At 49.4% G+C, this 26,708-nt stretch overlaps 5 protein-coding genes and 1 non-coding gene across 6 annotated transcripts; 3 read left to right on the top strand and 3 right to left on the bottom strand.

Moving 5' to 3' along the window:
- Positions 1–879: 879 nt before the first annotated feature.
- PFLUO_LOCUS7665 (uncharacterized protein) lies at positions 880–3,848 on the top strand (the record flags this gene model as incomplete). The annotated part of the gene is made up of 3 exons (XM_073785323.1): positions 880–1,306; positions 1,361–3,651; positions 3,705–3,848. 3 exons carry the CDS (start codon positions 880–882, stop codon positions 3,846–3,848), a joined length of 2,862 nt encoding a protein of 953 aa, XP_073641690.1.
- Positions 3,849–4,384: 536 nt separating this feature from the next.
- On the top strand, positions 4,385–5,656 carry PFLUO_LOCUS7664 (uncharacterized protein; the record flags this gene model as incomplete). The annotated part of the gene is made up of 4 exons (XM_073785322.1): positions 4,385–4,570; positions 4,633–4,850; positions 4,914–5,274; positions 5,330–5,656. The coding sequence occupies 4 exons, from the start codon at positions 4,385–4,387 to the stop codon at positions 5,654–5,656; spliced, it is 1,092 nt and encodes a 363-aa protein (XP_073641689.1).
- Positions 5,657–6,937: 1,281 nt separating this feature from the next.
- Positions 6,938–7,011, bottom strand: PFLUO_LOCUS7663. The gene has a single exon. It is a non-coding gene; the product is annotated as a tRNA-Val (tRNA).
- A 2,843-nt stretch (positions 7,012–9,854) lies between these two features.
- PFLUO_LOCUS7662 (uncharacterized protein) lies at positions 9,855–10,398 on the bottom strand (the record flags this gene model as incomplete). The annotated part of the gene is made up of 2 exons (XM_073785320.1): positions 9,855–9,903; positions 9,962–10,398. The coding sequence occupies 2 exons, from the start codon at positions 10,396–10,398 to the stop codon at positions 9,855–9,857; spliced, it is 486 nt and encodes a 161-aa protein (XP_073641688.1).
- A 12,620-nt stretch (positions 10,399–23,018) lies between these two features.
- On the bottom strand, positions 23,019–24,265 carry PFLUO_LOCUS7661 (uncharacterized protein; the record flags this gene model as incomplete). Its single annotated transcript, XM_073785319.1, has 5 exons — positions 23,019–23,151; positions 23,206–23,571; positions 23,617–23,783; positions 23,840–23,892; positions 23,947–24,265. 5 exons carry the CDS (start codon positions 24,263–24,265, stop codon positions 23,019–23,021), a joined length of 1,038 nt encoding a protein of 345 aa, XP_073641687.1.
- Positions 24,266–25,370: 1,105 nt separating this feature from the next.
- Positions 25,371–26,669, top strand: PFLUO_LOCUS7660 (uncharacterized protein; the record flags this gene model as incomplete). Its single annotated transcript, XM_073785318.1, has 3 exons — positions 25,371–25,686; positions 25,741–26,232; positions 26,290–26,669. 3 exons carry the CDS (start codon positions 25,371–25,373, stop codon positions 26,667–26,669), a joined length of 1,188 nt encoding a protein of 395 aa, XP_073641686.1.
- Positions 26,670–26,708: the final 39 nt, after the last annotated feature.

Below are 26,708 nucleotides of genomic sequence, written 5' to 3'. Positions count from 1 at the left end.
CTATTATTCTATGGTGATCAAACAGGAGCCTCGCCCCCCATTCTTCGCAAGATCTTCGTTCGTTGCCTCGGTAGGAGAAGCCTGTGGACTCCTCCGTACAAATCGGAATATCGGCACTCCAGAACGGGCACAGGGTCCAATCGATGCTAGTTAGTACACTTATTGTCCGTCAGCCCAACCCGGGCCCTCCCCCATCTAGCCGGGAACGACCAGGGGGGTCACGGCCGAGTGAGAAGGTAGTATCGTTCGCTTACCCCAGTCTCGTCTGGTCTAGTCGCCCAGTCCTTTGTCTCTACGCCTAAACCAACCCCGTAAAAACAGAAATCTCATCTGGGGTCGGCAATAAGCGAAGGCATTTCTGCAGTCCCAGTCGCAACGGGCCACTAGTACATCCCATCTCACGTTCTTCTTTCATCCATCCATCCGTCCATCTGTCAATTCCGATTCTTCTTCGTCTTCTTCTTTTGTTCTTCCCCAGACCCCCGAGAGAGAACAGTGTGTCCACCCCATCCATACCGTATGGTATTGTACCCACGTGCCTCTTCCCCGCCCTTTTTCCTCTCCAGATTCCTTTGCGTCTTCCAATCCTCGGCAGATCGCAAGAAACAGTTCCGCCACCACCTCGACTGCTGGACGGATTCGATTCAAGAAATTCAAACCACTGTGCCGCCCACCGTTTCTCGGTTTTCCGGTCCCTCTCGGCACTGCGACTAGGTCATGTGCTCCGACTGAAACGTGTCGCGCCTTGACTTGCGACTCCTTCATACAACTGACGACACCCCTGTGAGATTTGGCATCAGGAGAGGCGGGCCTCTGCACATCCAACTGGGTTCCACCTCTATGTCGCTATAGATCCGATCCGGCCTCCTCGGTTGAAGCATGTCGACAACCTCCCTGCAATCCTTCGCCAATTCCTACTCGCCTTTCTCGTCCCGAACGCAGCCTGGTCGGATGTCCCAGTCGCAGACCCCCGGCTTAGACACGCTCGCGGAGGGGTCGCAGTATGCGCTAAAGCAGCTGCAGTTGGCACGAGAAGCAGGCAACAACCATTCGATCGACTCCGCCAGCAAGTCAAATGGTCACCGACCGCCACCACATCTCCGCCAGAACCACTCCTACGACGAGAGCTACGGTATTGACTCCAAGACCCCCTCCAGCCAGCGAGATCATCTGGTCGACCCCCGCTCTAGCATCCGCAAGAATTCATCTGCTGGTCCCGTGCGGCGGCGCATCAGCCGAGCCTGTGATCAGTGTAACCAACTCCGGACCAAGTGTGATGGGCAGCAGCCGTGTGCGCATTGCATTGGTATTGTTTGCCTCGAAAACTTCTCGTGTTTGGGTTGTACTAACGGCTGTCCAGAATTCGCACTCTCCTGTGAGTACGCGCGCGAGCGCAAAAAGCGTGGCAAGGCCTCGAAAAAGGAACTAGCAGCGGCTGTCACAGTTGCTTCCGGAACTGGCGATCCAGACGTGAAGAACAGAGGATCCCCGGCGCAGGAACATTCGCCCAGTGCACAGCCTGCCCACGAGACAAACGGGCAATTCGACCCGGCCTTTGACGCTTCCCGGAACACGCAGTCTCATATTCCCAACTCGGATGTCCCCAACATGACCGGAATGCAACATAACTCGCACTCGGCTCAGCAGCACCCCCAGCAGCATATGAACTCGAATATGGAGGGTCTCCATTTGAACAACTACGGGGGGCTGCCAGACTCAAACCGGCCTTCAATGTCCGTGCCTGACCTGCGCTCCCTGCAGATGATGCACAATTCCAATGGGACCTCTCGGTCCCCGGCCTCCATGCTGCATTCACAGGGTTTCGGGTCCGGGTACAATGACAACGCATACTCTTTAATGAACCCACAGGACGCTAATCCCACCTCCATCAACCACTTCCGCCTCGGCAGTTCGTCAGAGAACCCATCCGCTCCGTTTATGGGGCTTTCACCGCCGGCGCAGTCGCCCAACTGGCTACCTCTTCCATCCCCTTCCCCGGCAAACTTCCCGTCTTTCAGCATGCCCCCTTTCTCCAGTACCCTGAGATACCCCGTCTTACAACCGGTCCTCCCCCACATCGCGTCCATCATCCCGCAATCTCTCGCCTGTGACCTTTTGGATGTCTACTTCGCCAGCTCTTCTTCATCTCACCTTCACCCGTTGTCGCCATATGTGGTTGGTTATGTCTTCCGCAAGCAGACGTTCCTCCACCCGACAAAGCCAAGACAGTGCAGTCCAGGTCTGCTCGCCAGCATGCTTTGGGTCGGAGCTCAAACGAGCGAGGCTGCGTTCTTGACATCCCCTCCGTCTGCTCGGGGGCGAGTCTGCCAAAAATTGCTCGAGTTGACAATTGGCTTGCTTCGACCTCTGATTCATGGGCCCGCCACTGGGGAGGCATCACCAAACTATGCGGCGAATATGGTCATCAACGGCGTGGCACTTGGAGGCTTTGGTGTATCTATGGACCAATTAGGCGCCCAGAGTAGTGCAACAGGTGCTGTGGATGATGTCGCCACATACGTTCACCTGGCTACCGTCGTCTCGGCCAGCGAGTACAAAGCGGCCAGTATGCGCTGGTGGACTTCCGCCTGGTCGCTTGCGCGGGAGCTCAAGTTGGGTCGTGAGTTGCCGCCGAACACGACACCACGCCAGGATGGTGAAATGGAGGGTGAATCCGAAATGGGTATGAACGGCAACAAACGACAAGCGTCTTCGTTGCTCACCTCTATGGGCGGTGGTAATTCTTCCGTCAATCTGACGGAGGAGGAACGCGAAGAGCGTCGCCGCATCTGGTGGCTGTTATTCGCGATGGATCGCCATCTGGCCCTCTGCTACAATCGGCCTTTGACGCTGCTGGACAAGGAGTGTGAAGGTCTTCTGCAACCTATGAACGATGACCTGTGGCAGGCGGGCGACTTCTCGGCTGCCAACTACCGCCGTGCGGGTCCGTCCTTCGAATGTGCTGGTCACAGCATGTTTGGGTATTTCTTGCCACTCATGACCATCCTGGGTGAGATAGTGGATTTGCAACACGCGCGGAACCATCCACGGTTTGGTCTGCATTTCCGCAACAGTGGCGAGTTGGAGAGTCAAGCGATGGAGATCACGCGCCAGCTCGATGTATATGCCCAAAGCTTGAAGGAGTTCGAGGCTCGGTACACAAACTCTCTCACGCTCGGCTCAGGAGAAAATGACGCCAACATGGAAGGGTCCCATCTCAACCACGTCAGTCCCTCCGGTCGCTCAAGCAGTACCGTCGGATCGCATGTTAGCGAATCCATCGTCCACACGAAGATGGTGGTCGCCTACGGAACCCACATCATGCACGTGCTCCACATCCTACTGGCCGGTAAATGGGATCCGATCAACTTGCTCGACGACAACGACCTTTGGATCTCGTCCGAATCCTTCATCACGGCCATGGGCCATGCAGTGAGCTCCGCCGAAGCGGCAGGCGATATCCTAGAATACGACCCAGATCTCAGTTTCATGCCATTCTTCTTCGGCATATATCTCCTGCAGGGCAGTTTCCTCTTACTCTTGACCGCGGACAAGTTGCAAGGAGACGCGAGTCAAAGTGTGGTCCGGGCTTGTGAGACGATTGTTCGGGCACATGAGGCGTGTGTCGTGACTCTGAACACTGAATATCAGGTAAGAAATTCATATCAGGGATTCCATGTTTCGAATTCTAATTCGTTTTGCAGAGAACATTCCGGAAAGTGATGCGCTCCGCCTTGGCTCAGGTCCGCGGCCGTGTGCCGGAGGACTTTGGCGAGCAGCAGCAACGCAGGCGCGAAGTTCTGGCTCTCTACCGCTGGAGCGGAGACGGCAGCGGCCTCGCCCTGTGAAAGCATCGACAACCACACAAATATCTTTCATACCTTACGATAAAACAAAATTCAACGGCTGGATACCGGGTTTTGCCGTGGTCGGGGAGTTTCACGGGCCCATCACTTGTTGAGGGCGTGGATATTTATCTTGCAATCTTGTCTATATTTTGTTCCATGTGGTCCCTTGGTGGGCCATATGATTTCTTGTTGTATACTATTTCTCTGGTGACGTTGGACATACCCCCCAGGAGCAGGAAGGCGTGCAAATATGCATATTTCGATATCGTGATCTCTTTATAATCTCTGTAAGGGGACATCCAGAAAGACGGCCTCCTCTCTTTGTCTCAACCATTCTACTCTCTCCAATCCACCGTGCAGGCCGGCGAGCCATACAATGACACAGTGGATAGATACTCTTACAACGGGCAATTGTCTATACTCCACCCAGCCCCACATCCACCATTAATGATCCACCCAAGCTCACTCTTCTTGTCTCTTCCACTTACCTCGACAACCCAGCTTTTGGCCTCAGCTCTCATCCTCACCCTCTCACCATGAAGCCCGTAATTGCCGTGCCGGCCGTGATAGGCCTGCTCTACCGCGTCTGGGTCCGCAAGTCGCTCACCCCGTTGGGCGTCGTCTTCGCAGCGTTCACGGCCACCGCCCACGCCGCACACCCCTGGTTCGCACCATTTGTGCTCATGGGCGTGTTCTACTTCGGAGGAACGAAGGCGACAAAGGTATTGTGGTGGTCCTCGCAGAATGTCATTGAATGTTGCTGATCTGAGCTCTGATTCGACAGGTGAAGCACGATGTCAAAGCGCGACTGACTCTCTCGGCCACCGGCGCGGAGGGTGGAGAGAGCCCTCGCAATCACCTCCAGGTGCTGGCCAACTCGCTCGTCGGGTCGGTATTGAGCGTGGCGCATACGGTGGTTCTGGCAAAAACGGTCGGGGATGCGGGGGATTGTTTCTCGCTCGGTCAGCGCGCGGCGGACGTTTTGATGGTTGGGATCGTCGCGTACGTCCATTTCTTTACTCCTCCCCATTTGTGTCGTGTGCTCACAGGTCATGACATATGTAGAAACTACGCCGCGGTCGCCGCAGACACCTTCTCCTCCGAACTAGGCATCCTCGCCAAATCCAAGCCCCGCCTCATCACCTCCCTCACCCTCCGGCAAGTTCCTCCCGGTACGAATGGCGGTGTTACTGCCGTGGGACTCGCAGCTGGTCTGCTAGGCTCGTTTTCGGTTGCTGCTACATCTGCTCTCGTACTTCCCTTCTGTGCGGGCACCACGATCAAAGACCGAGCGTGTTGGACTGCGGCGATGACGGCGTGTGGGCTGCTGGGTAGTTTGTTGGACAGTGTGCTTGGCGGACTTCTGCAAGCTAGCGTTGTGGATAAGAGGAGTGGGAAGGTTGTTGAAGGGAGTGGAGGCCGAAAGGTAAGTTCCCTGATCAGGATATGCATGAGAAATGAACCTAATGATTCATCTATAGGTCCTCGTCCACCCTGCCTCAATAAGACCAGGCGGCCCATTGGACGGTGCAGCTTATTCTGTTCAAGCAACAGGCAACACACACCTGCGCAACACCGAAGCCATTGCAAATGCAGCTACACTACGCGGCAGTCGCATCACACATACGTCGGTTGGGACGCTGCCCGGACGGGCCCATGAGGAGAACAATGAGAGCCGCCGTATTGAGGTCGGCCGGGATTGGCTGGATAACAATGGGGTGAACATGCTTATGGCTGCGACGATGAGTTTCGGGGCCATGGGCGTTGCGCAGTGGGTTTGGGGGGTGGACGTTCGGGAGCTCTTATAGATCAATATAGGCTTTGCGGTGAATTGCAAAAGCTTCCAAACAAACTCCAGTCAAGGCGAGAGAAACTCTGCGATTCCGCAAAGAGTAAAGGCCGCACCGGTTTCTTTTGTCAGGCCGGGAATCGCATTATTGAGAGCAACCACTCAGGCGAGCAAATCAAATTTACTCCCTGATACCAGCCGATCCATCCTTCAACAATTCCATCTCTCTACGCAGCGGTGCAGACATCGAAAGCAAAAACCAGAACGGCGAAACGCCCATACATGTTGCATCAGACATTGGTAATATCGCAATTGTCCAGCTGTTCCTAGAAAGGGGTGTCAGCCCTAATATGATCACCAAAGAAGGCGACACACCCCTACACAGTGCTACGCATGCCATTTATTATCATCTTTTTGGGTGGCACAGGCAACCACCGATGCGGCATTTGAGCTCCTCCTAAAAAACGGTGCCAGCCCGAATGCGAAGAACAAAAATGGAGATACTCCGCTACATCGGACGGCACAAACGAATTTTCAGACACCAACCTTGAGTTTATTAGACCACGGGGCCAACGTTGAGGTCACAAACAACGAACGACAACATGACTCCGCTACACATATCTGCCAAAGGAGACTCTAAAGAAATTGTCAATGTGCTTTTAGACCGGGGTTGTGTTGTTGATCCAGTCAACAACAAGGGATAAACACCACTACACCTCGCAGCCACTGTGGTAGGCCAGGGCTTGTGGCTATCATGCTTTTACACAATCACGCAAAAGTCGACGTCACTGATCAATCTGGCTACACACCATTGTTTTGGGCTGCATATAATAGTCAAGTGGCCCTGGTTAATATGTTCTTGGACAGGGTGCCAACCCGAACCCTCCAAGCTTTGGATCATAACAATTACCTTCAGTAGCAGCTGAGAGTGGCCATGATGCGTATCTGAAGACTTTGATTGGGCAGGCGTTATGAGCCTAGTCTCGCAAGGCGCTCGCTCGAGCTTTACAGAATAACGCACGTTCGGACACTCTGGGCGTTCTAGTGGAAGCTGAGGGAGAATGATGCCTGGCAGAACTCGGCGGTTTGGATCAATAGCAAAAATACCTCACCAGCACTATGCATACAGAGGCGGAACACGCTGAGCACAAAAGAAATTACTTCCAGATAAGCAACGGGGCCATCCATAGAGCCACGCACGGCGTCGCGACGAACACACTCATGAGATCCCTACCAGAAAAAAAAAACAGTCTGAAATCTAAGAGAGGCGGGCAGAAAAGGCAAGAAAGGCAAAAAATTATGACCAGACTGGGGCTCGATCCCAGGACCTTATCGGTGTTAACGATACGTGATAACCAACTACACCATCCGGCCGATTATGTCTTGCTTTCAAGAGAAAGAGCTAACTATCATATTGCAAATGGATGGTAATCACGATATTTTTTCCCGAGTTCATCATGGCTCATGCTTTCTTCGAGCTCATCTTGGCAGTACAAGCCACAGAGCTAGTTAGAAAATGCGTGCACAGAAAGGTAGCCAAGTACCCTTGGCTGATTAGAGTACTTGTTCATGAAAGCCGGGCTCGCAGTTCACCGGGGGAGCAGTGGGACAGGAACATTGAAGACCAGCACAGCAACCAGCAAGAATGGACGCTCATACATTCTTATTTTGCAAATATAGGAGGACTATATTACGACGGAGAGAGCACTCGCTTCCCCTTGACTACGTCACAATATGCCCAGGAGTCTCATCTATACTCTCTGCCTAAAGTCGAGAAAGAGGACATTATAGACAAGGCAAAACAGGATTTTTTCGCTAAGGGGCTTGCCATATTACAGATATCGCAACTAGTACTTTCGCTAATAGTTCGAACCACTCGACGTCTTCCTTTCTCCCAGTTAGAGACGCTCACACTTGGCCTCGCTACTTGTGGGGTGGGCACTTATGCTACCTATTAGTACAAACCTCAAGCTGTAGGAGTTCCGATTGTGGTGACAAAACAAGAAACATTTGAGACACCCAGGTTTAGGAAAACCTACGATAGTTTCTGGGAGGTTCTTGCAAACCGAGAAAGCTCTTCAGACGCCAGCGTCATCTACCGTATCAACAACGACAACATTCCTCAAAGGACGTCGCAGACAACGCATATGGTGATTCCAGTTTTAGCTATTATATCAGCGGCATTCGGATGCTTTCATCTCATAGCATGGGACTTCCAATTCCCCACAGGTGTCGAACAGCTTTTGTAGAGGATAGCAACCGCCTTATCGATTACAGTCCCAGTGATCGGCCTAGCCACAATTCCTCTAGCGCAAATCGTTCTCCAGGCAGGCAGTCCGCGCGATTTCATGCGCAACTATTTCTATCTACTGCGAGAGTTATCATAGTACTATGATGACAAGAATCAGGTTCTCTAGGCTAGCAGGAAATTAGAGGAAATTTACAGCAACTTAGAAATGAACGACGACAACGTACAGCAACACTACAAAGATATTTTTAGGGATCAAGACCGAATAATCGATTTCATTGAAAAAAGAGAGCCACTCGAGGACAGGAATTCGCTTGAATTGCCAAAAGAGTTTCTACTCCAGTTCAGGTTGCTTGCGGACCGGATTAAAGGAGAAGGGCCGAAGAACCTTGTTGACAGCGCAAAGACCAACGTATTCCCGCAGAAGAGTCTCCTTCCGAAGGAATTCAACTAGTTCATTCTATACGCTACAACCTTAGTCTACTATCTATCGCGACTCACTATCATGGCATTAGCGCTCTCGAGCCTTCGGTCAATGCCAGATGATGTGTATGTAACGACGTGGACAAGAAACCTCCCGGCTGTCCAGTAGTCTATTACTGACACAGCTTACATACCCTCCATGTATTATACTTGTATAATGTAAAGCCGAAAGGCACCTACAGTGTGGCTAGATTGCCATACTTGCCAAAGACGCACGCACTTTTTCTTTTCGGTCTGTGTGCAAATACACTTTCTAGACTCAATGTTACTCTAGCCTATCATACAGCAAACTATTTTATATGAGCGATCTCTAAAACTTAAGGAGAAAGATATTTAGCGCTCAGCTTGAGGAATTGTTTGGCAATTATCAATATATAGGAGAAATATATCCTTCGCGAATAATCCAGGGAGGGTGAAAAAGACGGGCATCACGTAAGGGAAGTGCTTAAGAGAGTGATGGTGGGATGAAAGGGTCATAATGGGGACGTGGGAAGGTAGCCTTAGCCAGCCCGCCCAAAATGAAGGCCACTAAGTTATTTGACTAAGCTTTTCTAATTTCATGGCGGTTTCATTTTCTTTTTTAATCCACTATCAGAACCTATGCGGGCCAAACTCCTCTCCGTCCCTTTCTTTTTCGCTGCCAGTGGATCGCGGGGTCTCCAATTTCTTGCAGTGCTGTTTTCAATGATCCTCTAATCCCCTTTCTTATCAGCCTTCAATGTAAGAAATTCAAGAAACGCATCCAATATTTGAGACTTCACATTGAACTGGATACATTGTCATCTGGCCGTTCCAGTATTGTGATGAATGAACTAGGTCCAGCGATTGGTCCAGCTTCTTGTATCAGCGTTGAGGTACGCGATTATCTACTGGGATTGAGGAGTTTGTATGATTGTCGAACCAGATTCCATCGCCAAGTCCAAACTCTTCTCGGGCAGCGTCGATTTTGCATAGCTCTGAGATTATATCCCGGACATAGTCTTCAACGGCGATTCGCTTGTAGGTCTCGACACCTTGTTCACTGCTATAATGCTCTCATAATCTACTGTCCAGAATACTGATATTCCCAAGGCTAAGCAGCTCTGCGTGTCCCTTAAGCCTATAAGATCTCAGACATCTCGAATATCAGATCTCTCATGGCAGAATGTGTAGTTTAATAGAATCGCTGAATCTTCACTTGAGCTCAGCTCCTCGGCTTCTGGACGCATGTAGGCATATGGACACATGGCACGAGCGAGGTGGGTTGGCATCATACCTATTCTAATTCGCTCCGAACGGTGTGGGGATTCTGACGACGGCTAGATTGGGGGAAGGAGATTGCAAAATCAATGTCTGGTCGAGGGCAGAACGGCGGATATCGTCCGCCACGGAAAACGAAGTCGTGGAACGATGATAATGGCGAAAATGATTGTTGTCGCCACCGGGCTTGCTAAACGCAGTAGACGTCGCCAATTCAATTTTGCCTTTTCTGCGTCTCCAGAAGAATTTAGGGCCGCTGGCCTTTGATCAGCATTATCCAAGGCGTGACAAACTTCCTGCATCGTGAGAAATCCGTCTCCAACCCAGCATCTCCTGATGATATCCCCCAAGAACACACTATTCGTATTTGGAAGTTTCTCAGCAGTTGGCCACGCCTTAAATGTCTTGGACTCTGGATCGTCATCTAGATCGGTCTCCATTTCGGGTAAAACGTAGAATTCGTATCGGCTTCCGGAGGTGACCTCGTACATCATCGAGCCGAAGCGAGCAATGTCGAACTTGACTGAAATGAAGTCTTCAGATACGAAGTTGGCCATGTCCTCGTCGTTCGAAACAATGACAGACTCGGTGAAATCGCACATCTGAAGAGAAAGATTCTCCTCGAGTAGGAAATTTCGTGTCGCGATGTCGGCAACCAATACCCGCCGCTCGTGCACTCGACGGATGATGTGCGCGGCTTCCTGGAGCCATTGTAATCGTCGAATGTTGTCCACGCTATCACTATGAGCGCGCATATAGCCACTGAGTGACCCCTGGCGTAGATATGGCATTTGAATCTCGGTGTCGGAGACCTGACATGGCTGTATTACGCCTGGGACATGCCCAAGATGGCAATATACAAGTCCCTCATGTTTTAGGGACTCTATGTTCTGCTCAATCATTTGCTCCCAGCCGATGATTGTTGTCTCGGACGCGTCCTCGGGCACAGTCCAAATATTGGCGGTTTTCACTGCAATATTTCCGAAGCGCATCACGCGTCCAGCTCGGCCAAGACCGATCAGCTCGGGACCATCATTGTTGTTCATGGTTGATGAACTCAGCGAAGGCAGCTCGCTTGTGGGTGGTGTCTCGTCTTTACAAGGATTTTTGCACAAGGCCCATGAGCTCCTAGCGGTCATGTGCTGCACGTGACGTAGAGGCCTAGTCACCAGCGGCTTTGCGTTCCTCCTGGCGGTTTTTGCTTTCTCATCATAGTACGTTCTGGTCTAGAAAAAGCCTTTGCTTTGACTATCAATGTTCTCTATCTTGCTATCCTTAGGTGTGAAGCTCTACGTTCACTCATTTGTTCATTTTAGCCGGAAGTCAAGCCCGCAATGTACCATGTCGTGCCAATGAAAATATTACGACGACGAAATATGCAATCTGCACTAGCGCGATGCAGTGACCTCGCTCGTCCGAGCCCCTCTCCCCACGACACTAATACCCTCGACCTTTCTTTATTCGTACTGCGCTTGGCCAGGTTATTATCAAAGTTCATATCGAAGTCAACAGACTGAGGCGCTACTAAACAAGAATCGTCGCATTGGGAAGGAAAATCTGAAGAAATTCTCGAGCTTTAAGCGCAACGATTCAGACACGATGTGTTGGCGCGTTTTCCCTACTCCGACCCGCTACGTTAAGTGCGCCCATACTGTCAACGTGCCAAGAACGGAGGAAGTCATACCCTGCGGAAAGGAGGATTGTCCAGGAATCGAGAACTCCTCCCAGGGTAAACGGACTGATCGGATCAATAAATGTCCAGATTGTGTGGCTAGGGAGAGGCAAGGAGTTCCTACGATTATGAAGTCGGGCAGGTTTGTTAATTCACCTCTCAAAACACGAACCAAAACACGAACAATATGAAATTAAACTTAAACGTCGGTAGATGACTCCAGAAAAGTGCAAAACCAGCTTCACCAATTTGCACTCTCTCGTTATTGCTGGGCTCCGCTGCTAAGACTCTAGCTTGAAAAATGAGTGCTGTTTAGTGGGGTATTTTATGTACTCTTTTTCCGGCTGTAATTTACCATTACGATACGTGAAGTCAGGAACTGTGGCAAACCACAACGCAATAGACTGTATGGAATTTGGAACCTCCTGAAACTTAATGGAACATTCCATTAGCACTACAGGGCCATATAAATTCTGCTTTCTCCAAGGACCTAAGATATTAGAAAATAGAGGGAGGAATGAAAATGGAAATCATTGACACATGCTATACATGAAATCGTATGAAAGAAACCCGCCCTGATGCGTGTCCTAGGGTAAGTAAACTGCCATCAATCGCAGAACAGGTTGGTCGAGATTCAGGAGGAAGCCATAGTACTTTTCTGCCGTTCAGGTTTATCCACTCTCCTTGCTCAATGAAGATCGCCAGATTCCTATTACTCGAATCAGAAGGATGATTTTCGTGCCTGGACTGAACATCGAGGGTGCCTAAGTCGGTGGTTATATATGAACCATCTTGAGAAAACTCGAGTTTGTTGACAATTCCCTCAGTGCTCAAAGTATCTTGCAGGGAGCCCGTCGCCGTGTCCCAGAGCCGCACTGTCTGATCAGCAGAGCCGGACGCCAGCAGCCGGCGGTCGGGCGAGAAGGCCACTGACCAAACCGAGCTTGAAAGGCCTTCAAGAATCTGCAGCAGGCTGCCCGTTGTCGTGTCCCAAAGCCGCACTATGCTATCGCTAGAGCCGGACGCCAGTAGCTAGCCGTCTGGCGAAAAGGCCACTGACTGAACCGAGCTAGAATGGCCTTCGAGAGTCTGCTACGGGCCGCCTGTCGCCGTATCCCAAAGCCGCACTGTTCTGATCAGCAGAGCCAGACGCTAGCAGCCGGCCGTTGGGCGAGACGGCTACTAACCGAACAGGGCCAGAATGGCCTTCGAGAGTCTGCTGCAGGCCACCCGTCGCCGTATCCCAGAACCGCACTGTGTGATCACTAGAGCCGGACGCCAGCATCTGGCCGTCAGACGAGAAGGCCACCGACAGAACCGAGCTTGAATGTCCCTATCCTATCTACTATAAAGCGCTCTAGCAGATTTTTCGCGATGCTCTTTAAGAGATGAATCTTTACTTAGAAATCGGCCTAGGTTTATAGGGACTAAGAACACTTAAGGCTACCTTAATACTAAATCTTAGAGAATTACTAACTATTTACTAACTATAGAGAAAGGTTTCCTATAGGAGAGGCTCGATTCTAGATTATCCTGATTACAAGAAACAATCGATGTCTAAATGAACATAGAAGCAGACTATGTCTAATCATCATAGCTTAAGGAATTTGACATAGTATTCGAGATATGTTTAGCGCTTCTTACACGCTACGATACGCTAGAGCCTATTCTGAATAGCATTTGGATAGACCTTTTTAGTGTCTCGAGGCCACTATTAGCTAACTTACACTTTGACTCGCAATCTTAAGAAAGTATTATAAGTTCTTTGCTATATTGTTTGAGACCGTGGTTCCCTACTAGGTATATTGTGGACACATTATTTTATTTCTCGCTGTTTGCATAGGGTGCACTTGGTATTAGGGCCGGGGTTGCGTAGATTGCCGGACTGCGAACGGTGGCACGAGGAAAAAGAAAGATCGAGGGGAATGGATGTTTGAAAACGTCTAAAGACCAAGGATGTCGCCTTGCACCTTCTTAGATCCGGGGCCGTTATGAATTCTTGCCGTCATCGTAAAGGGATAAAGTATCACTGTGTTTGTCTCCTTGAGAACGGCACACGTAGCCGATTGACCTCTGTCCTCCCTTCGTTCTATGGATCTAAGAAGAGAGCGAAACGCACAGAACGGAGTAACATGGAGCCACAGCCCCCTTGTCTCCGAGTCCGCATGACGCTATTACTATAGGAGTGAACCCCTGTTCGCCCATTCATCTCGCCCCGTTTGCTAATCGATCGTGAAGAGGACGTGTTACGCAAACGCAAAGGCCCACTAGGTGATGGCAGGCGAAGCGGTTTACGGGTAGCCTCTTAGACCATTAGCAACCGTGTTCGGCTAAGAGACTTTGATACGGTTCAAAAAGGCGAATCAGTCAAGACTAGCCAAGGTAGGCAAGGTGTACACCAGTCGTAATCACTCACCTATCGTCTTCCTTAGCATTCATCCTCAGCCTAAGGCGGACTCGAAGCCACAATGCCGGAGCATAAGCTAAGTGCAACTTGATGCGCGGACAACTAGATATCAGAGATTCGATGACCGAATAGAAGGCTGGCCTAAGAGGTGACGGAGATGCAGCTCGGCATTCCGGACTAAGAGCAGAAATGCCTCATCTAAAGCGCGCAGCGGTGAGATCACAGAGGAAACTAGTGCAGGACGAGGGATCTCGATGGACCAGTCGATTCGAGCTAGGAGGGCGAGGGGGAAAGGGGGGTGGCGGAGCTCGGCGATATGGATCAATAGCATAAATGCCTCACCAACAGAAGGAGCGTAGGGGGGCGGGAAGAAGGACGGGCAGAAGGGCGAAAAACAGCAAGAAATTAAAGCGGCGATGGGGAGGACTTTATAGAACACGCACGGGAAGCTTAAGCAGCACGGGGACGCTTAACCCAAATAGGAACGCTAAACTGTTTCCCGTAATTCACCGGAAGTGCAGGATACGTGATAACCAACTACACCATCCGGCCGATTATGTCTTTGCTTTAGGGACTCGCCTCTGTCAAAGAAGTATCATCCGCGACGAGAATAACGTCCCCTTGTCAACGGGCAGATGGTCGAGCACTAGCCAAAGGTGAGGCTTAATGATCATCCAAACAATGTTTTGTGGACCTATAGGCAGACGCACTAATGGGATCCCTATGGAGGACGCGCGACGAGAATTGAGCACCACGGCCACCAAGCTCCGGATCAGGTAGGTGAGGGCCAGGAGGCCCAGAAATTGCAGGATCATGACGACGTGGAATGGACGTTAGCCGTAGAATGGGAATCTTTACGCGTGATCGACAAATGGCTGTGGAGGGTTGGGATCTGCAGCAAAAAAGCGGGTAGCTGTTAAAAGAATGACTGATGTAAATATTCCAGGCGTCTGACAAGGGATATATCTCGTCTTACGCCTCAGCCCCCTCCAATACCGCTTTAGGCCCCTCACACGGCAGCCAGATGCATCATTGGGTTATCCTCGAGTGCAATATCTCATGACTATCATTGAAGTCTTCTATTCGCAGAATAGAATGTGACCGGAGCTCTCCTTATTGTGCACTAAAAGACTAGCGACTAAAGTATCTACTTCTCTTTAGTAATCTTATCGTTAATTTAATATTTTGAGATTTTCACATACGAATAAGCAATCCAATTGATTCTAAAAAAGACCATATAGCAAGTATTTTAATTATCTTTTTTTTTCTCAACGCGTTGCATGAAAAGCGCGCTTGATCTCGATCATCCGGTTCAGCACTCGCTGGCGGTTTCCTAAACCGCTTGAGATAAACCATTCCCGATCGGCAAGGAGACTCATCACATCTAGCCCCAAAGCTTGCCAATCGACCGAAGAACCATCTTTCCTGAGTTCATCTAGCTCGAAGACTAAATCTTCGTTGCATCGGCTCTGCCAAAACCAATCAGGCAAAGTCCACTGAAATGCTAAGAGCATATTGCAAGTATTTTCAACATCAGAACTTGTATAGTTGACAGGGCAGACATGCTCGGCAACCATAATAGCAACATCTAATGGCACGCAGCCGAATTGGGAATATAGATGTATGGCTTTGAGAGGCCGCTTGGCTCTGAGAGGCCGCTTGTGAGGCCGCTTGAGATGCTTTTTGGGGCTAAGAGCTGTTTCAATAACTTTCGGCGAGCTTGCTAGTTGGTTAGGACATTTTGCGCGGTTAATCACTTGTTCAACTTCGGGCACCACCAGCGGATTTTGGAATATATCGCAGCCATATGGAAGCTCCAATGGCACGGACCAGTCAATCGGAGAGTCGTTTATTCTCCATAATTCGTTATGATCCCAGTGCTTTCGGCAAGCTCGAATAAATCTCTCGAGCTTAGTCTCAATAGGCGCAGTTTCTTTCTCGAAAACCTTGTCTAAGAGCACCCAGCAGTGAGCATGCACGAGGTATCCAATTTGACTATTGTTCAATCTGCGCGACTGTCTTCCGATTTTTGCAACTTTGAAAGAAGTGAAGGAGGGATTTTTGTAATTAGGGCGTTTTTTGCTTCCACCGATTCGTGCTATATGTGGATCATGTGGCACAGTTTGTACAAGCGAAATCCACGGCATTATATTAATGCCTGTAAGCCGGTACTTCGTTTTAGGTCCCTTGATGACTGCGAAAGTTAAGGTAAATTTATATATGTCTTTAAGTTCCTAGGAGGAAAGACTCACTAGCTCGACAAGCGCATGACCACAGCGGTTGGAACTTATGGAAATATGCCCTTTCTACCTCGTCGGCTGGGACCATCACATGCTCTAGCTGGGTTTTTCTGTGATTATTCCATTGATCCTCCCTAAATACCAAGCCAGGGTGAGATAAGTCTACCGCTGTCTGACTTTGTGGGCCTGGAACGGTGACTCCGCATAGGAGACATGCTCCCTGGTAAATGTTACTGTCATCGGCGCGCACCATGCTGTTGGTGATGCTATATGATCAAACCTAGGCTAGCACTGGAGGCTTTCGAATATTGGAAGATATTTGTTTTAGGAAGTGTTGATGGTCAAAAAAGCTTTCTGCTGTAGAAAAATAATGGGTGCCATCTTGAGCTGATGTCATAATTAATGGTCGACTCACTTGATCAGATCGTTGCAAGAGCACATAAGGTAATGAGCCCTTGGTAGATTTAAAGTTGGACTCTGTGGACTATAGGATTATATCGCCTCCCACGTCTCGAGGAAGTGAAGATTGCCTAGTCCTCGATCTGCGTACGTAGCGGCGGCCAAAAAAAAAAGAACTCTTTTCTAGGTCTACAGGTGAGATTCTAGCAAATAGATCTCTAATATTATTACTATCCACCCAGTACTCGATCAAAATCAATGATAGGTTAAAATTGTTCGAGGTTTTCGAATCAGAAAAACGTGACCACAGTAGAATAAAGAAATGAGAAAGGAAAAATCAGTGACTACAGGTTGAAGGTCATATGGCAATTCTTGGCGCCGGTGAGGTGGCATCCTGGCCAATAAAGCTCACAGTGGTTGTCCAGCCCGTATTCATAGTCAAAAACAATGATCAATGATCGGATAAACTTGGCACCCAACAGCAGACGTAGAGACTTGGCGGCAAGTATTCGGATTTCCTGCGCACAAATGGCTGGCCCACTCATCCATCTGATCCAATAGCCAGCCTACAAAACTTTGTTGCTATTTCTGGAGAGCTGTGCGTCCGTCAACTGTCTGCACCTAGTGGTATCACTACCGAGTGATTGAGCTGTGCTTACTAGTCGTTCTATGGCCTAAGACAGAAAGCGAAACGCGTAGGTAGAACCAACACCGAAGCAGAAGACCCATCACCCTAGTGAGCACAACACATTCGCTACAGAAGTGAACCCTATTTATCTAACTGATCCTGATTGCCAATCGATTGTGAAGCAAAGAAGACCTTAGTCCCCGGGTGCACTTGGTGACGGGGCCGGGGCTGCGTAGATTGCCTGACTATAAAAGGTAGCACGAAGAAAATAATACATCGAGGGGAGTAGATGTTCACAAACTGTCCAAGGTCGAAGGTCTAAGGATGTCGCCTTGTACCTTCTAATATCTGGAGGCCGTTCTAGTCTCAACATACACATCATGGATTCTCGGCGTCAACGTTAAAGGATGAAGTATTGGTGAGGCCTTAGGGTCATTAAGGAAGAACATAGCGCCATTGTCGACTAGACTAGGCACCCATCGGTCGATACGGATCGCGGTCGAAATAGTCCTACAGTTCAAAAAAGCGAATCAGAGAAGACCACACCTAAGGTAGGCAAGGCATGCATACATCAAGCCGTTGTCATTCACCCATCATCTTCTCTAGCATTCACCCTCAGCCTAAGGCAGACTCGAAGCCAATGCCAGAGCGTAAGCTAAGTACAACTTGATGCACAGACAATAGGATGCCGAATATTCGATGACCAAGGGTTGGCCTATGAGGTAAAGGAGATGTATCTCGGCGTTCCGGACCAAAGGCACAAATGCCTCGTCTCAAAAGTGTAGCGGTGAGATCACGGAGGAAACAGGTGCAGGACGAAGGATCGCAGCAGACCAGTCGATTCGAGCTACGAGGGAGAGGGGGGGAAGGGGGTGGCGGAGGTTAGCGATATGGATCAATAGCATAAATGCCTCACCAACTGGAGGAAATAAGGGGCGGAAAGAAGGGCGAAAACAGCAAGAAATTGAAGCGGCGATGGGGAGGACTTTATAGAACACGCACGGAAAGCTTAAGCAGCAAAGGGACGCTTAACCCAAACAGGAACGCTAAACTGTTTCCCGTAATTCACTGTCACTGCAGGATACGTCGCTAGGGCATCATCATTAGTAGGTTGTATAGGCGCGTCTATAGGCGTCTCATTAGATCACAGACATCCTAGATTTTGTAGACCTTCACAATCATATCCTATGCTTCTGATCTAGGCCTTCCACTAGGACTGATTCGTGAACTTCACGCTACTCCGTGCGGAGAGAACGTCTTCGTATTCCATGTTTTAAGGTATATATAATCGCTTAGTAGAATCCTAATCCGCAGGGGATCTCTTCCGATTCAGGGGTAACGAGGTCATCAACCCTCTAGAGACAGGTGTGAATAGCTCTAAGAATGATATAAAGTGGTCTCCATGGCGAATCCGGGCTCATAACTGTCAAAAATGGACAGCACGATTACCCATAATGGGAATGCAATACACGAATCAATAAATCTCTGATTAGAATAAATCTGGGAATGCCTAACAATTTAGGGGGCGAACTAACTAATAAAGACTGATACAATACTAGAAAGAAAGAGGGATGGCGATTAGGCGTCCAATTCTTGACACTTTATATTCTAGTGCTTATTGACGGTAAATCGTGCGCTGAGAACGGCGTCGAACCCAAACTTTCGCCCTCGGATAGGCAAGATTTGCACGTTATGCGGTGGTACACAGAACGAGCAGCCAATATGATAAAACCAAGCAAGTTAGGAGGGGTCTGTTTATCTAGTGATCAATGATCTGCTTGGGTAAAAAAAAGGATATTAGACGGTTACAGCCTTGTACAGATCCACAACCTAAAAATAGCCCGCCGTAAGCAGAAACTGTTGAACACGAGGCGTCCTATGGCAGTCGATAGCGGCCCACGAAACATTAGCGTCCCACGTAAGCAGGTGAATAGGAGGGGCCCGTCGATGCGATTTTCCCATACGCCTTGAATTCTACTAGATCATTCCCTCTCTGTCTCTGTGCACTGCTGCAAAACCTCTGCATCTATCGACACTAAACCAATTTTCTTTTTTCAAAGATGATGCGGAAAAAAGAAGCTTATATCATCATCACACCTATCCCCTCGAGCGTTCCCCGTCAACTGGCCATTGACATCCTACATAGCCATAGTGAGATTATCACCCTCAACCCGCTGGTGCTCTCACACCATCCGGTGATGGCCCCGCGGAATGCCTCCGCGGACGAGTATTACTCTACGTGGTACGAGATTACTGAACGAGTTCAATATGTTCCCGGCTTAGGGATGATGGGTTCGGGTAAGATCCGCTTCAAGGGCTGCTTCCATAATGTCTCCTGGGGGCTACAAACGCATATGTACGCTCCTATGGGAATCGACCTTCGAAGCAAATGGCGTGTCGCGGGCAACCAACCCGATGAGCTACCTGAATCACGGAAACTCCGTTTAGATGGCGCCCCGGAGAATGGACTTTATCTCCGCGAGGATATCGAAATCGAGTGCAATCTCACACTAATGTCATTTGTCAAAAACCAGTTGAAGGTCTCCTCAAAGGTGCTAGTAGATCGCCTGATTAAGAAGGCCGAGCTTCTCGACGCAGGCGTGTTACAAGCTATGATGGAACACGGGAAACTTAAGACCTTCAATCCGGCCGATCAGTCAAGTACAATACCATTGCAATCGCCGTCGCAGTCGTCTCGGATGTCAATGTCGCCGACTGGGCCCACGCGATGGGGGTCGATATCTTCAAGGTCGCAAACGAACTTCTCTTTTTCACTGCCGCAGTGCGGGCAAGAACGCCAGAAAAGTATGGCTGTGGAATTACCGTCTGATTGTTACCATTCCCAGCCACTAAATGGATCAGAGAAGTATAATGAATTGTCGGGTATGGCCAGCAGTCGATATCTCAAATTTGAAAGTTTGTCTAGCTCACACGCGCTCTCAGATACATCACTTGAACCCGGTAAGGGGTACCCCGTCGAACTGTCCGCGATCAAAGGGAGTTCAGAAGAGCATAGCGACACGGATGTTGTTCATGAGATGTTTTGAGCCATATTACAAATGCAAAGTCATTTTGTATGACTACTATGTACGCGAAAGATTTACACACTGGTAATATCCACAAGGGGATAAAAAAACATCGCTCAGCATGCCACCCAATGATACAAAGCAAACCTAATGCAACAACCCACGCTAAAGAGATCAAGCCGCCATGGTGAGAACGTACCTAAAACCAAAAGTTAGCCATATTCCACAATCCTAACTCCTTCCAATGGGAATACTTACGAGGTAATACTGTCCATGCGCTCAGTCGTCAACTTTAAACAAATCGTAGACAATTCTCTTGCAACCCTAGGCTCCTCCTCCTGCAGCTTGCTCCACTTCTCCGCAGAGAGGCATTAAGCCACACAATCTCGCTCTGCCTTAACGGTCGCCGTCCGGGGGGTATCACTGAAAAACGGCAGTTCGCCCGCACGGACGACCCGCAACGACGAGCTCGAAGTACCAGCCCGACGGGAGATCGTACTCAGCGCGTAGCATGCTGGACTCGAGCAGGTAGAGCGCGCGTGGGACGTCGCCTTCGTGGTATAGCACTATCGAAGTGGGATAGAATTCGCACGAGAAGTAGGAGCCGACGGGGGAACTAGAAATTTTCTATTTAGGAGGAAAGGCCTTAGAAGCATCGCGTAATTCACCGTCACCGCGGGATACGTGATAATAAACTACACCATCCGGCCGATTATGTCCTGTTCCAGAGTGTTTATTCTTATTTTCCAAATATCTTTTGAATAGCATCATCAACCTCTGTTTCTTCTGCTCCTCCTGATCCCAGAATCCAGGTCTCTCCCTTGTTGTTTTTCTCCTAAGTCCGTCTGACCCCTAGAACGTCTCTACTTTATCATAGTACGTTCTAGTCTAGGTGTTAGGGAACAGACTGAATTGTAGCAATTAATAGTATGTCCTATGCACAAGAAGGATTCATTAAGGAAGGAAAAGAAGGAAAGGAAAAAGGGGGAAACATAAATAGGAAAACATGGCGGAACAAAGGTGGTCAGTAGTCACAAAGCTTCAGCTGAGTATAACAATATCAGGACTTCGTACGAAGGTCCCATAACAGATGCTATCCCATAAGCATAGGTCCCTAGAATGAAGCTAACAACGCTAAATATCGCACAGTCCTAAGCAGCCGGTAGTAAAAGCTTGCTAGAGAACATCGGGAGACATTCTAAACGAGTGGATGCAGCACTCTCCCTAGGAAAACACACCCGGTAGCTATATGATCGATTATCGTAGAAAGAAGCGAGCGTACTAGCCCAACTCCGGACTATCATAGCCAGACTCAATGGATATCTCTATCGAATCAACGTCGTAGAGACAGATCAATGTGCATATAGACAAGCAAGAGAGACCGCGGAGCACTTCCTCTTTCGATATCGGAAGTAGACTATATACCAGACGGAAATGCTACAATGTACCGACACCTGCTAGGGAAACATATCCTTTTTTCTAGGAGGGAAATGGCCTTCTGATGATCAGAAGCAAGCCTCAGTACGGTTTGCAATCGCCATAGGCGGGCTTGACGCCACTTAACCTTCCCGACGAACAGAGATAAAATACTTCCCTTAAACTAAAAAACTAACACCCACCACCTTGTGCCAGAGACGGTAGACGCGCTTCAACTGCTGAGGATAGGTTGTTGAACACTTGAAGAAGCACCTTCAGACCAGTCTACTCACTAAATACTAACCCACAAGGACCAGCTATAATATTGACAGCTGAGATGACATACTGAAGGAATCCCCTATGGCAATCTAGGGCCCACAAAGTCAGCGCACCCGGAGGCGCAGAGGCGGACGTGGTGGATTACGGTGAGTCAACTGCGTGACTATGTATTCGTGATCATTGTTGCTAACCTATTCGCCAGATATTCGTGGCTTACCTATCATCAAAACTTCATCTTGCAGTATGCTTGTCATTCCTATTTCAATCGCTGTCTTCCACTGACGGTCTGAACGTAGCCACCTGTCGTCACTTTGGATGATCCACGAATCACGACCCCTTATCCCCAATTTGATGTGGACTTAGAGGTATCCTGCGAGTCTCTAATTCCATAATTTTCAAGATATGCTAACGTGTCTCAAGCCTTGGGAATTCCTGATGCAAACACAGAAGAATCTCTTCGCATCAAATCAAATGATCAACAACATCGAGCGTATGGATGGGGGGGCACACCCAGATCGCAGCGACCAAATCAAGAAGCTAGATTTTCAGATTTCCCTTTTGATGACTGATGACTGAATCTTCGAAAAGAAACCTACGTAACAAACTGAGGGCCTCTCAGCGCTCGAACTCGACTTCACCGTTTCAGAGCGTTCATGAACATTCCGCTTTTCCTGGATAAACACTGTCATCTCCCCTCCATAAACAACAACGGCATCTCCAACTCCACGCCTTCGCCAACATGGGTGGCGGATAGTGAATCTTCATTCCCATTCACCGAACAGGAATCCTCCAACATCTGCCTCAAGGCATCTTTGGTGGTTTCAAGGGCCTTTCGCAATTTGTCATACTTAGATACCCAGGGACAGTCTTACGAGGGAGGTCCTCTGACAGGACGGTCGATGCCATTGTCTGGGGAATCTCCGCGCAGATATCCCCATACCATTCTGTTCTTCGTTGCTGTGCAAGTCAGAGCTGCTATGCTCTTATGATGCTCCTTCATAAAGTGCGCGCGTGTCTAGCGACGGATCTTCTGGCAACCTGCTATCATCTTCTTAATAAACCCGAGCCTGCACCCGAGGCCTCTGATGCGGAGCGTTTGACTGAGGAACTTCGGCATGGGGTGGAATTTCTTGGAGTGTCGATGAAATCAGACATTTTTTTCGAGGGCGTTGGAGGCATGGGACATAAGATTGAGCATGCGTATCTGGCTACATTTCCACAAGCTGCCGAGTTTTGAAGCAAATATTGCTTCTGATTGTCCATGACCAAGTCAAGAAGGATGTTCCAACCTACTTTCTTCAATCACGGCCCCATAAAGTACATTCTGAATTGTGTCAGGTCTATTTATCTGAATAAATGCTTGTTTACTGGTGTCAACGGGTCCTGGCCCGTTAGCACGCGCTGAACATTCTCCATCGAAAGTCTCTCGAATCCAATCTCAGTCTCAACAGCGCCTCCAGCCGTGTGTGCAGTCAATCTAGAAGACAAATACGATTAGCATCCCATCATAAAACATCTGGAAGACACATACGTGACGTTTTTCATCTTTGCCAGCTCCTTGTTCACATGAGGCTCGTTTTCATGAACGTCCAAACCAACAGCAGACAAGTGTCCCGACTTCAAAGCATCCACCAACGCGGCTTCATCAACCAGTGTCCCGCGGGCAATATTGACGAATTTGGATCCCTTCTTGAATTTGGCCAGGGTCTCCTTGGTGATAAGCTTGGATCCGCCAAATGGAGTTGCCAATACAGTACAGTCTGCGACCGCGAGTAATTCATCCAAGGTTTGACAGAAAGAGGCATCGATGGCCTTTTCTTGCTCGACTGATTTGCGACACAGATCTTGGTAGTAGATCTTCATTCCGAAACATGCATATGCCTTGCGGGCGATGGTGCTAATTCTTGTCAGACAATTCTTGGATAGGCTCGGATATACTTACTAGCCAATGTTTCCAAGACCGATGATACCCAAATTTTGTGTCTGCGGGTTGTGCGCAGTTGCTGCGGTGCCACGATGCGCCTCGAGAAAGAGGTTTGGATCGCTGGAACGAGCACCATCCATGGACCATTGCATGTTGCGGAAGACGGAGATGATGTTGAAGATAGCCTAAGTTCCAGCCATATGAGCCAAGGGAGAGGATAATTGATGATTGGAAAATATACCATGTCAGCGACAGCTTCGCTCGATGCCTGTGCTCCATTACAGTAGACAATTCCTGGATTCGGTCAATGTTGCAGTCCCGACTATGCATTAAATGAAACAGTCTTACCATGCTCTGCGAGAATATCAACATCCATCCAGTCGTGGCCCGCACCGGCGCTGGCAAAGACCGTCACAGTCGACGGGAGCAGCGGAATCAACTCGGAATCCCAGCGCCCCATTTCGCCTCCGGTGTTCCACCACGGCCGGAAAATGCCCTGGAAATCACCCCATTTTTTCTCCTTCAATGCTTTGCAGAATGCATCGCGCTGCCGCTCCTCCAGCGAGGGGCGAATCACCGTAAATTTGTCGGAGAGTTGGGCAAAGAGCTCCTTGTTATGCTGGACCGGGTCTCCGAGGTGGAGAACAATAGGCTTTTCGGACCCCATTGAATCGTATGATCAGTATTATCTGAGTAACCGCACAGCAGGGGAAACGCGCTTACATTAGTATGTCCAGAACCCGGAAAGAACCCGATTTTGTAGCAGCATCCATTTTTTCCCGCACCATGGCGCCGACTGCAACGAGGAGCGCCTGCCGCAGTTGGACTAGTGGCACCTGCAAGTGTCGGAAGCTTTTCACATTTTGGAGATCTATCGCTTGAATCCCGAAATGGCAATGAGCCGAACCTAGAACAGGCGTGGATCGTGGGGTTTCTCCGGGTTTGCCCCGGAGACCTGCCGAGCCGGATGGACCCCATGTCTCGTATCAACGCCGATACCGAGTGTGCTGACCCTGGCGTATCTCCCTCAAATTCACCATGTTCTATCAGTGGGAACAGCATCCTAATCTAGATCGGCGTCATCGGCCGCGCACGCGGAATGGCTGTCTAACTTGCCGGTAAGTGTAAACCTCTCGTGCGGAGTGCGGGAGCTAAAGACGAGTAGGAAGCGCAAGGTGCGATGTGATGAGAAACTACCGGATTGTGGGCACTGCAGCCGGTTGCGACTCGACTGTGCATGGGAACAGGATCATGCAGGGCTCAGGCTCGGCGTGAGAACGAAGAAAATGCGTCAGCGGTTGCAGCAGCAGCCTCAAAATGTCCAACCTGAGCAGGACGGCGTAGAAGAGACGGCGTGTTCCGTCACCGACGCCACTGTTCATGAAGAGTCTCTTGCTGGCGATGACCCGAGCTTCAATCGGATGTTCAACTATGCGAGTTTCATGTGGGACGACGATTCCTCCAACTTGTCTCCGAGCTGGGATCTACTCAATCTCTCTGCTTCGGAAGATCTGGTTCTTTGGTCAGATTTTTCATTGGCAGGGACGACCGCTCTCACCTTTCAGTACTCAAGCCCCACCACAAACGACGCAACTCTGATAGACCGACAACCAAACACCAGCCTGCCCTCTCCAATGGGATCTAATCGACTAGCGATCGGCTGGAGCGAAGCCCAGTTAGCGGAGTATTTCGCTCATTCAGCAGCACCACCCATCCTAGCTACAGTTGAGACAAGTGCCCGTTGGTGCTGGATGCGCAAACAACTGGTATCAATGACGTCCACTTCTCGTATGGTCAAATCCGGTGTTATCGCCTTTGTCGCTCTGGAGTTAGAGTCCGCAGGGTCCTTGGAGAAGTCAACCTACACGCAATACTATCTGTCCGCGAAGCAGGGACTAGAAGAGTGTTTAAGGGATATCAGCCATGATCGCAGGATAATTTTGTCGCAACTACGACATATCCTGGCTGTTCTTTTCTTATTGTCCTACATCGATCTTCTTACAAAAGACGTCTCCAAAGCGCATGCCAATCTGCGGGAGGGCTTCAATACTTTGCAGATGGTGGAAATTGAGAATTTGTGTATTACAGGTGAGAGAAAAGTGAGCGAAAGCCGATCTAATTTTTCTGACGATTTTGCAATAGAAAAACGCCTTCTTTCTTGGCTACGACTACTGGATGCAAGAGCCGTGAGCGCCGGTGGTGAAGGACTATTCCTTACGGATGAGGACAGCGCAATCAACACAGACCTTCGATCACCAGACAGCTCTATCGGAGAAGTCGAATCGGGGCTAGAAGATGCGGAAGCAGCACTGGAAGATTTCGTGATGCGGCCTGCATACTTCTTCTTCCAGAAAGTGCAGCTTTTCATGGGCCGGGTCTCCAAGATTGATCCCTGGCATCGTCAACGCGGGACAGTCGAAGATGAAACTGAAGTGATGGTTATTGCAGCATCCATTACTCGCGACATCAAATCACTTTGGCAACAGCGGCCACCATTGATGGATCATGCTGTTGCTGGGAGGCTTTCAACCCTTCTATCGCCTGGGTTGGCGGAGACTATTACTCGGACTATGAGGGTATACCACGCAAACTACCATGCAAGCTTCATTCATCTGCATCGCGTAGCATATAAAAGTGAGTATATCACGTCCCGCACGTCAAAGCAAATAATTTCATGCTAATTAACTACAGATCTTCCACGAACAGCGGATGTAATCAAAGCCATGGATGAGATTCGCCAGGTAACCCGACTTGTTCTAGAAAGTCCGTGCCCTTCCTCGCCTCCAGACATCTCAACAATAGCTACTCCAAGTGGCTCCACAGGATCGATGCATTCACTTCCCGTCAACATGCTGTGGCCACTTCTGATGCTAGGCGTCGAGACAGAAGATACCGACCAGCGAACCTGGGTGCTATCATGTATCAAGGGGATGGAGAATGTTGCTTCCAACGCTGGTATCACTCATGACGTGCTTCAAGAGGTGATACGAAGACAGGATGAAACTAAACAGCGGGTCGATATCAGGAAAGTGATGCATGAGATCTTTGATCGTGCCTTTGCTATCGTGTAAAATAACATTTTGATAATTCAATGCAGTCTATGAATGTAT

This window comes from Penicillium psychrofluorescens (assembly GCF_964197705.1).
Source record: "Penicillium psychrofluorescens genome assembly, chromosome: 5".
Taxonomy (NCBI): Eukaryota; Fungi; Ascomycota; class Eurotiomycetes; order Eurotiales; family Aspergillaceae; genus Penicillium; species Penicillium psychrofluorescens.
Note: the sequence above shows the minus strand (reverse complement) of the source record. Positions and strands in the feature narration are given on the sequence as shown.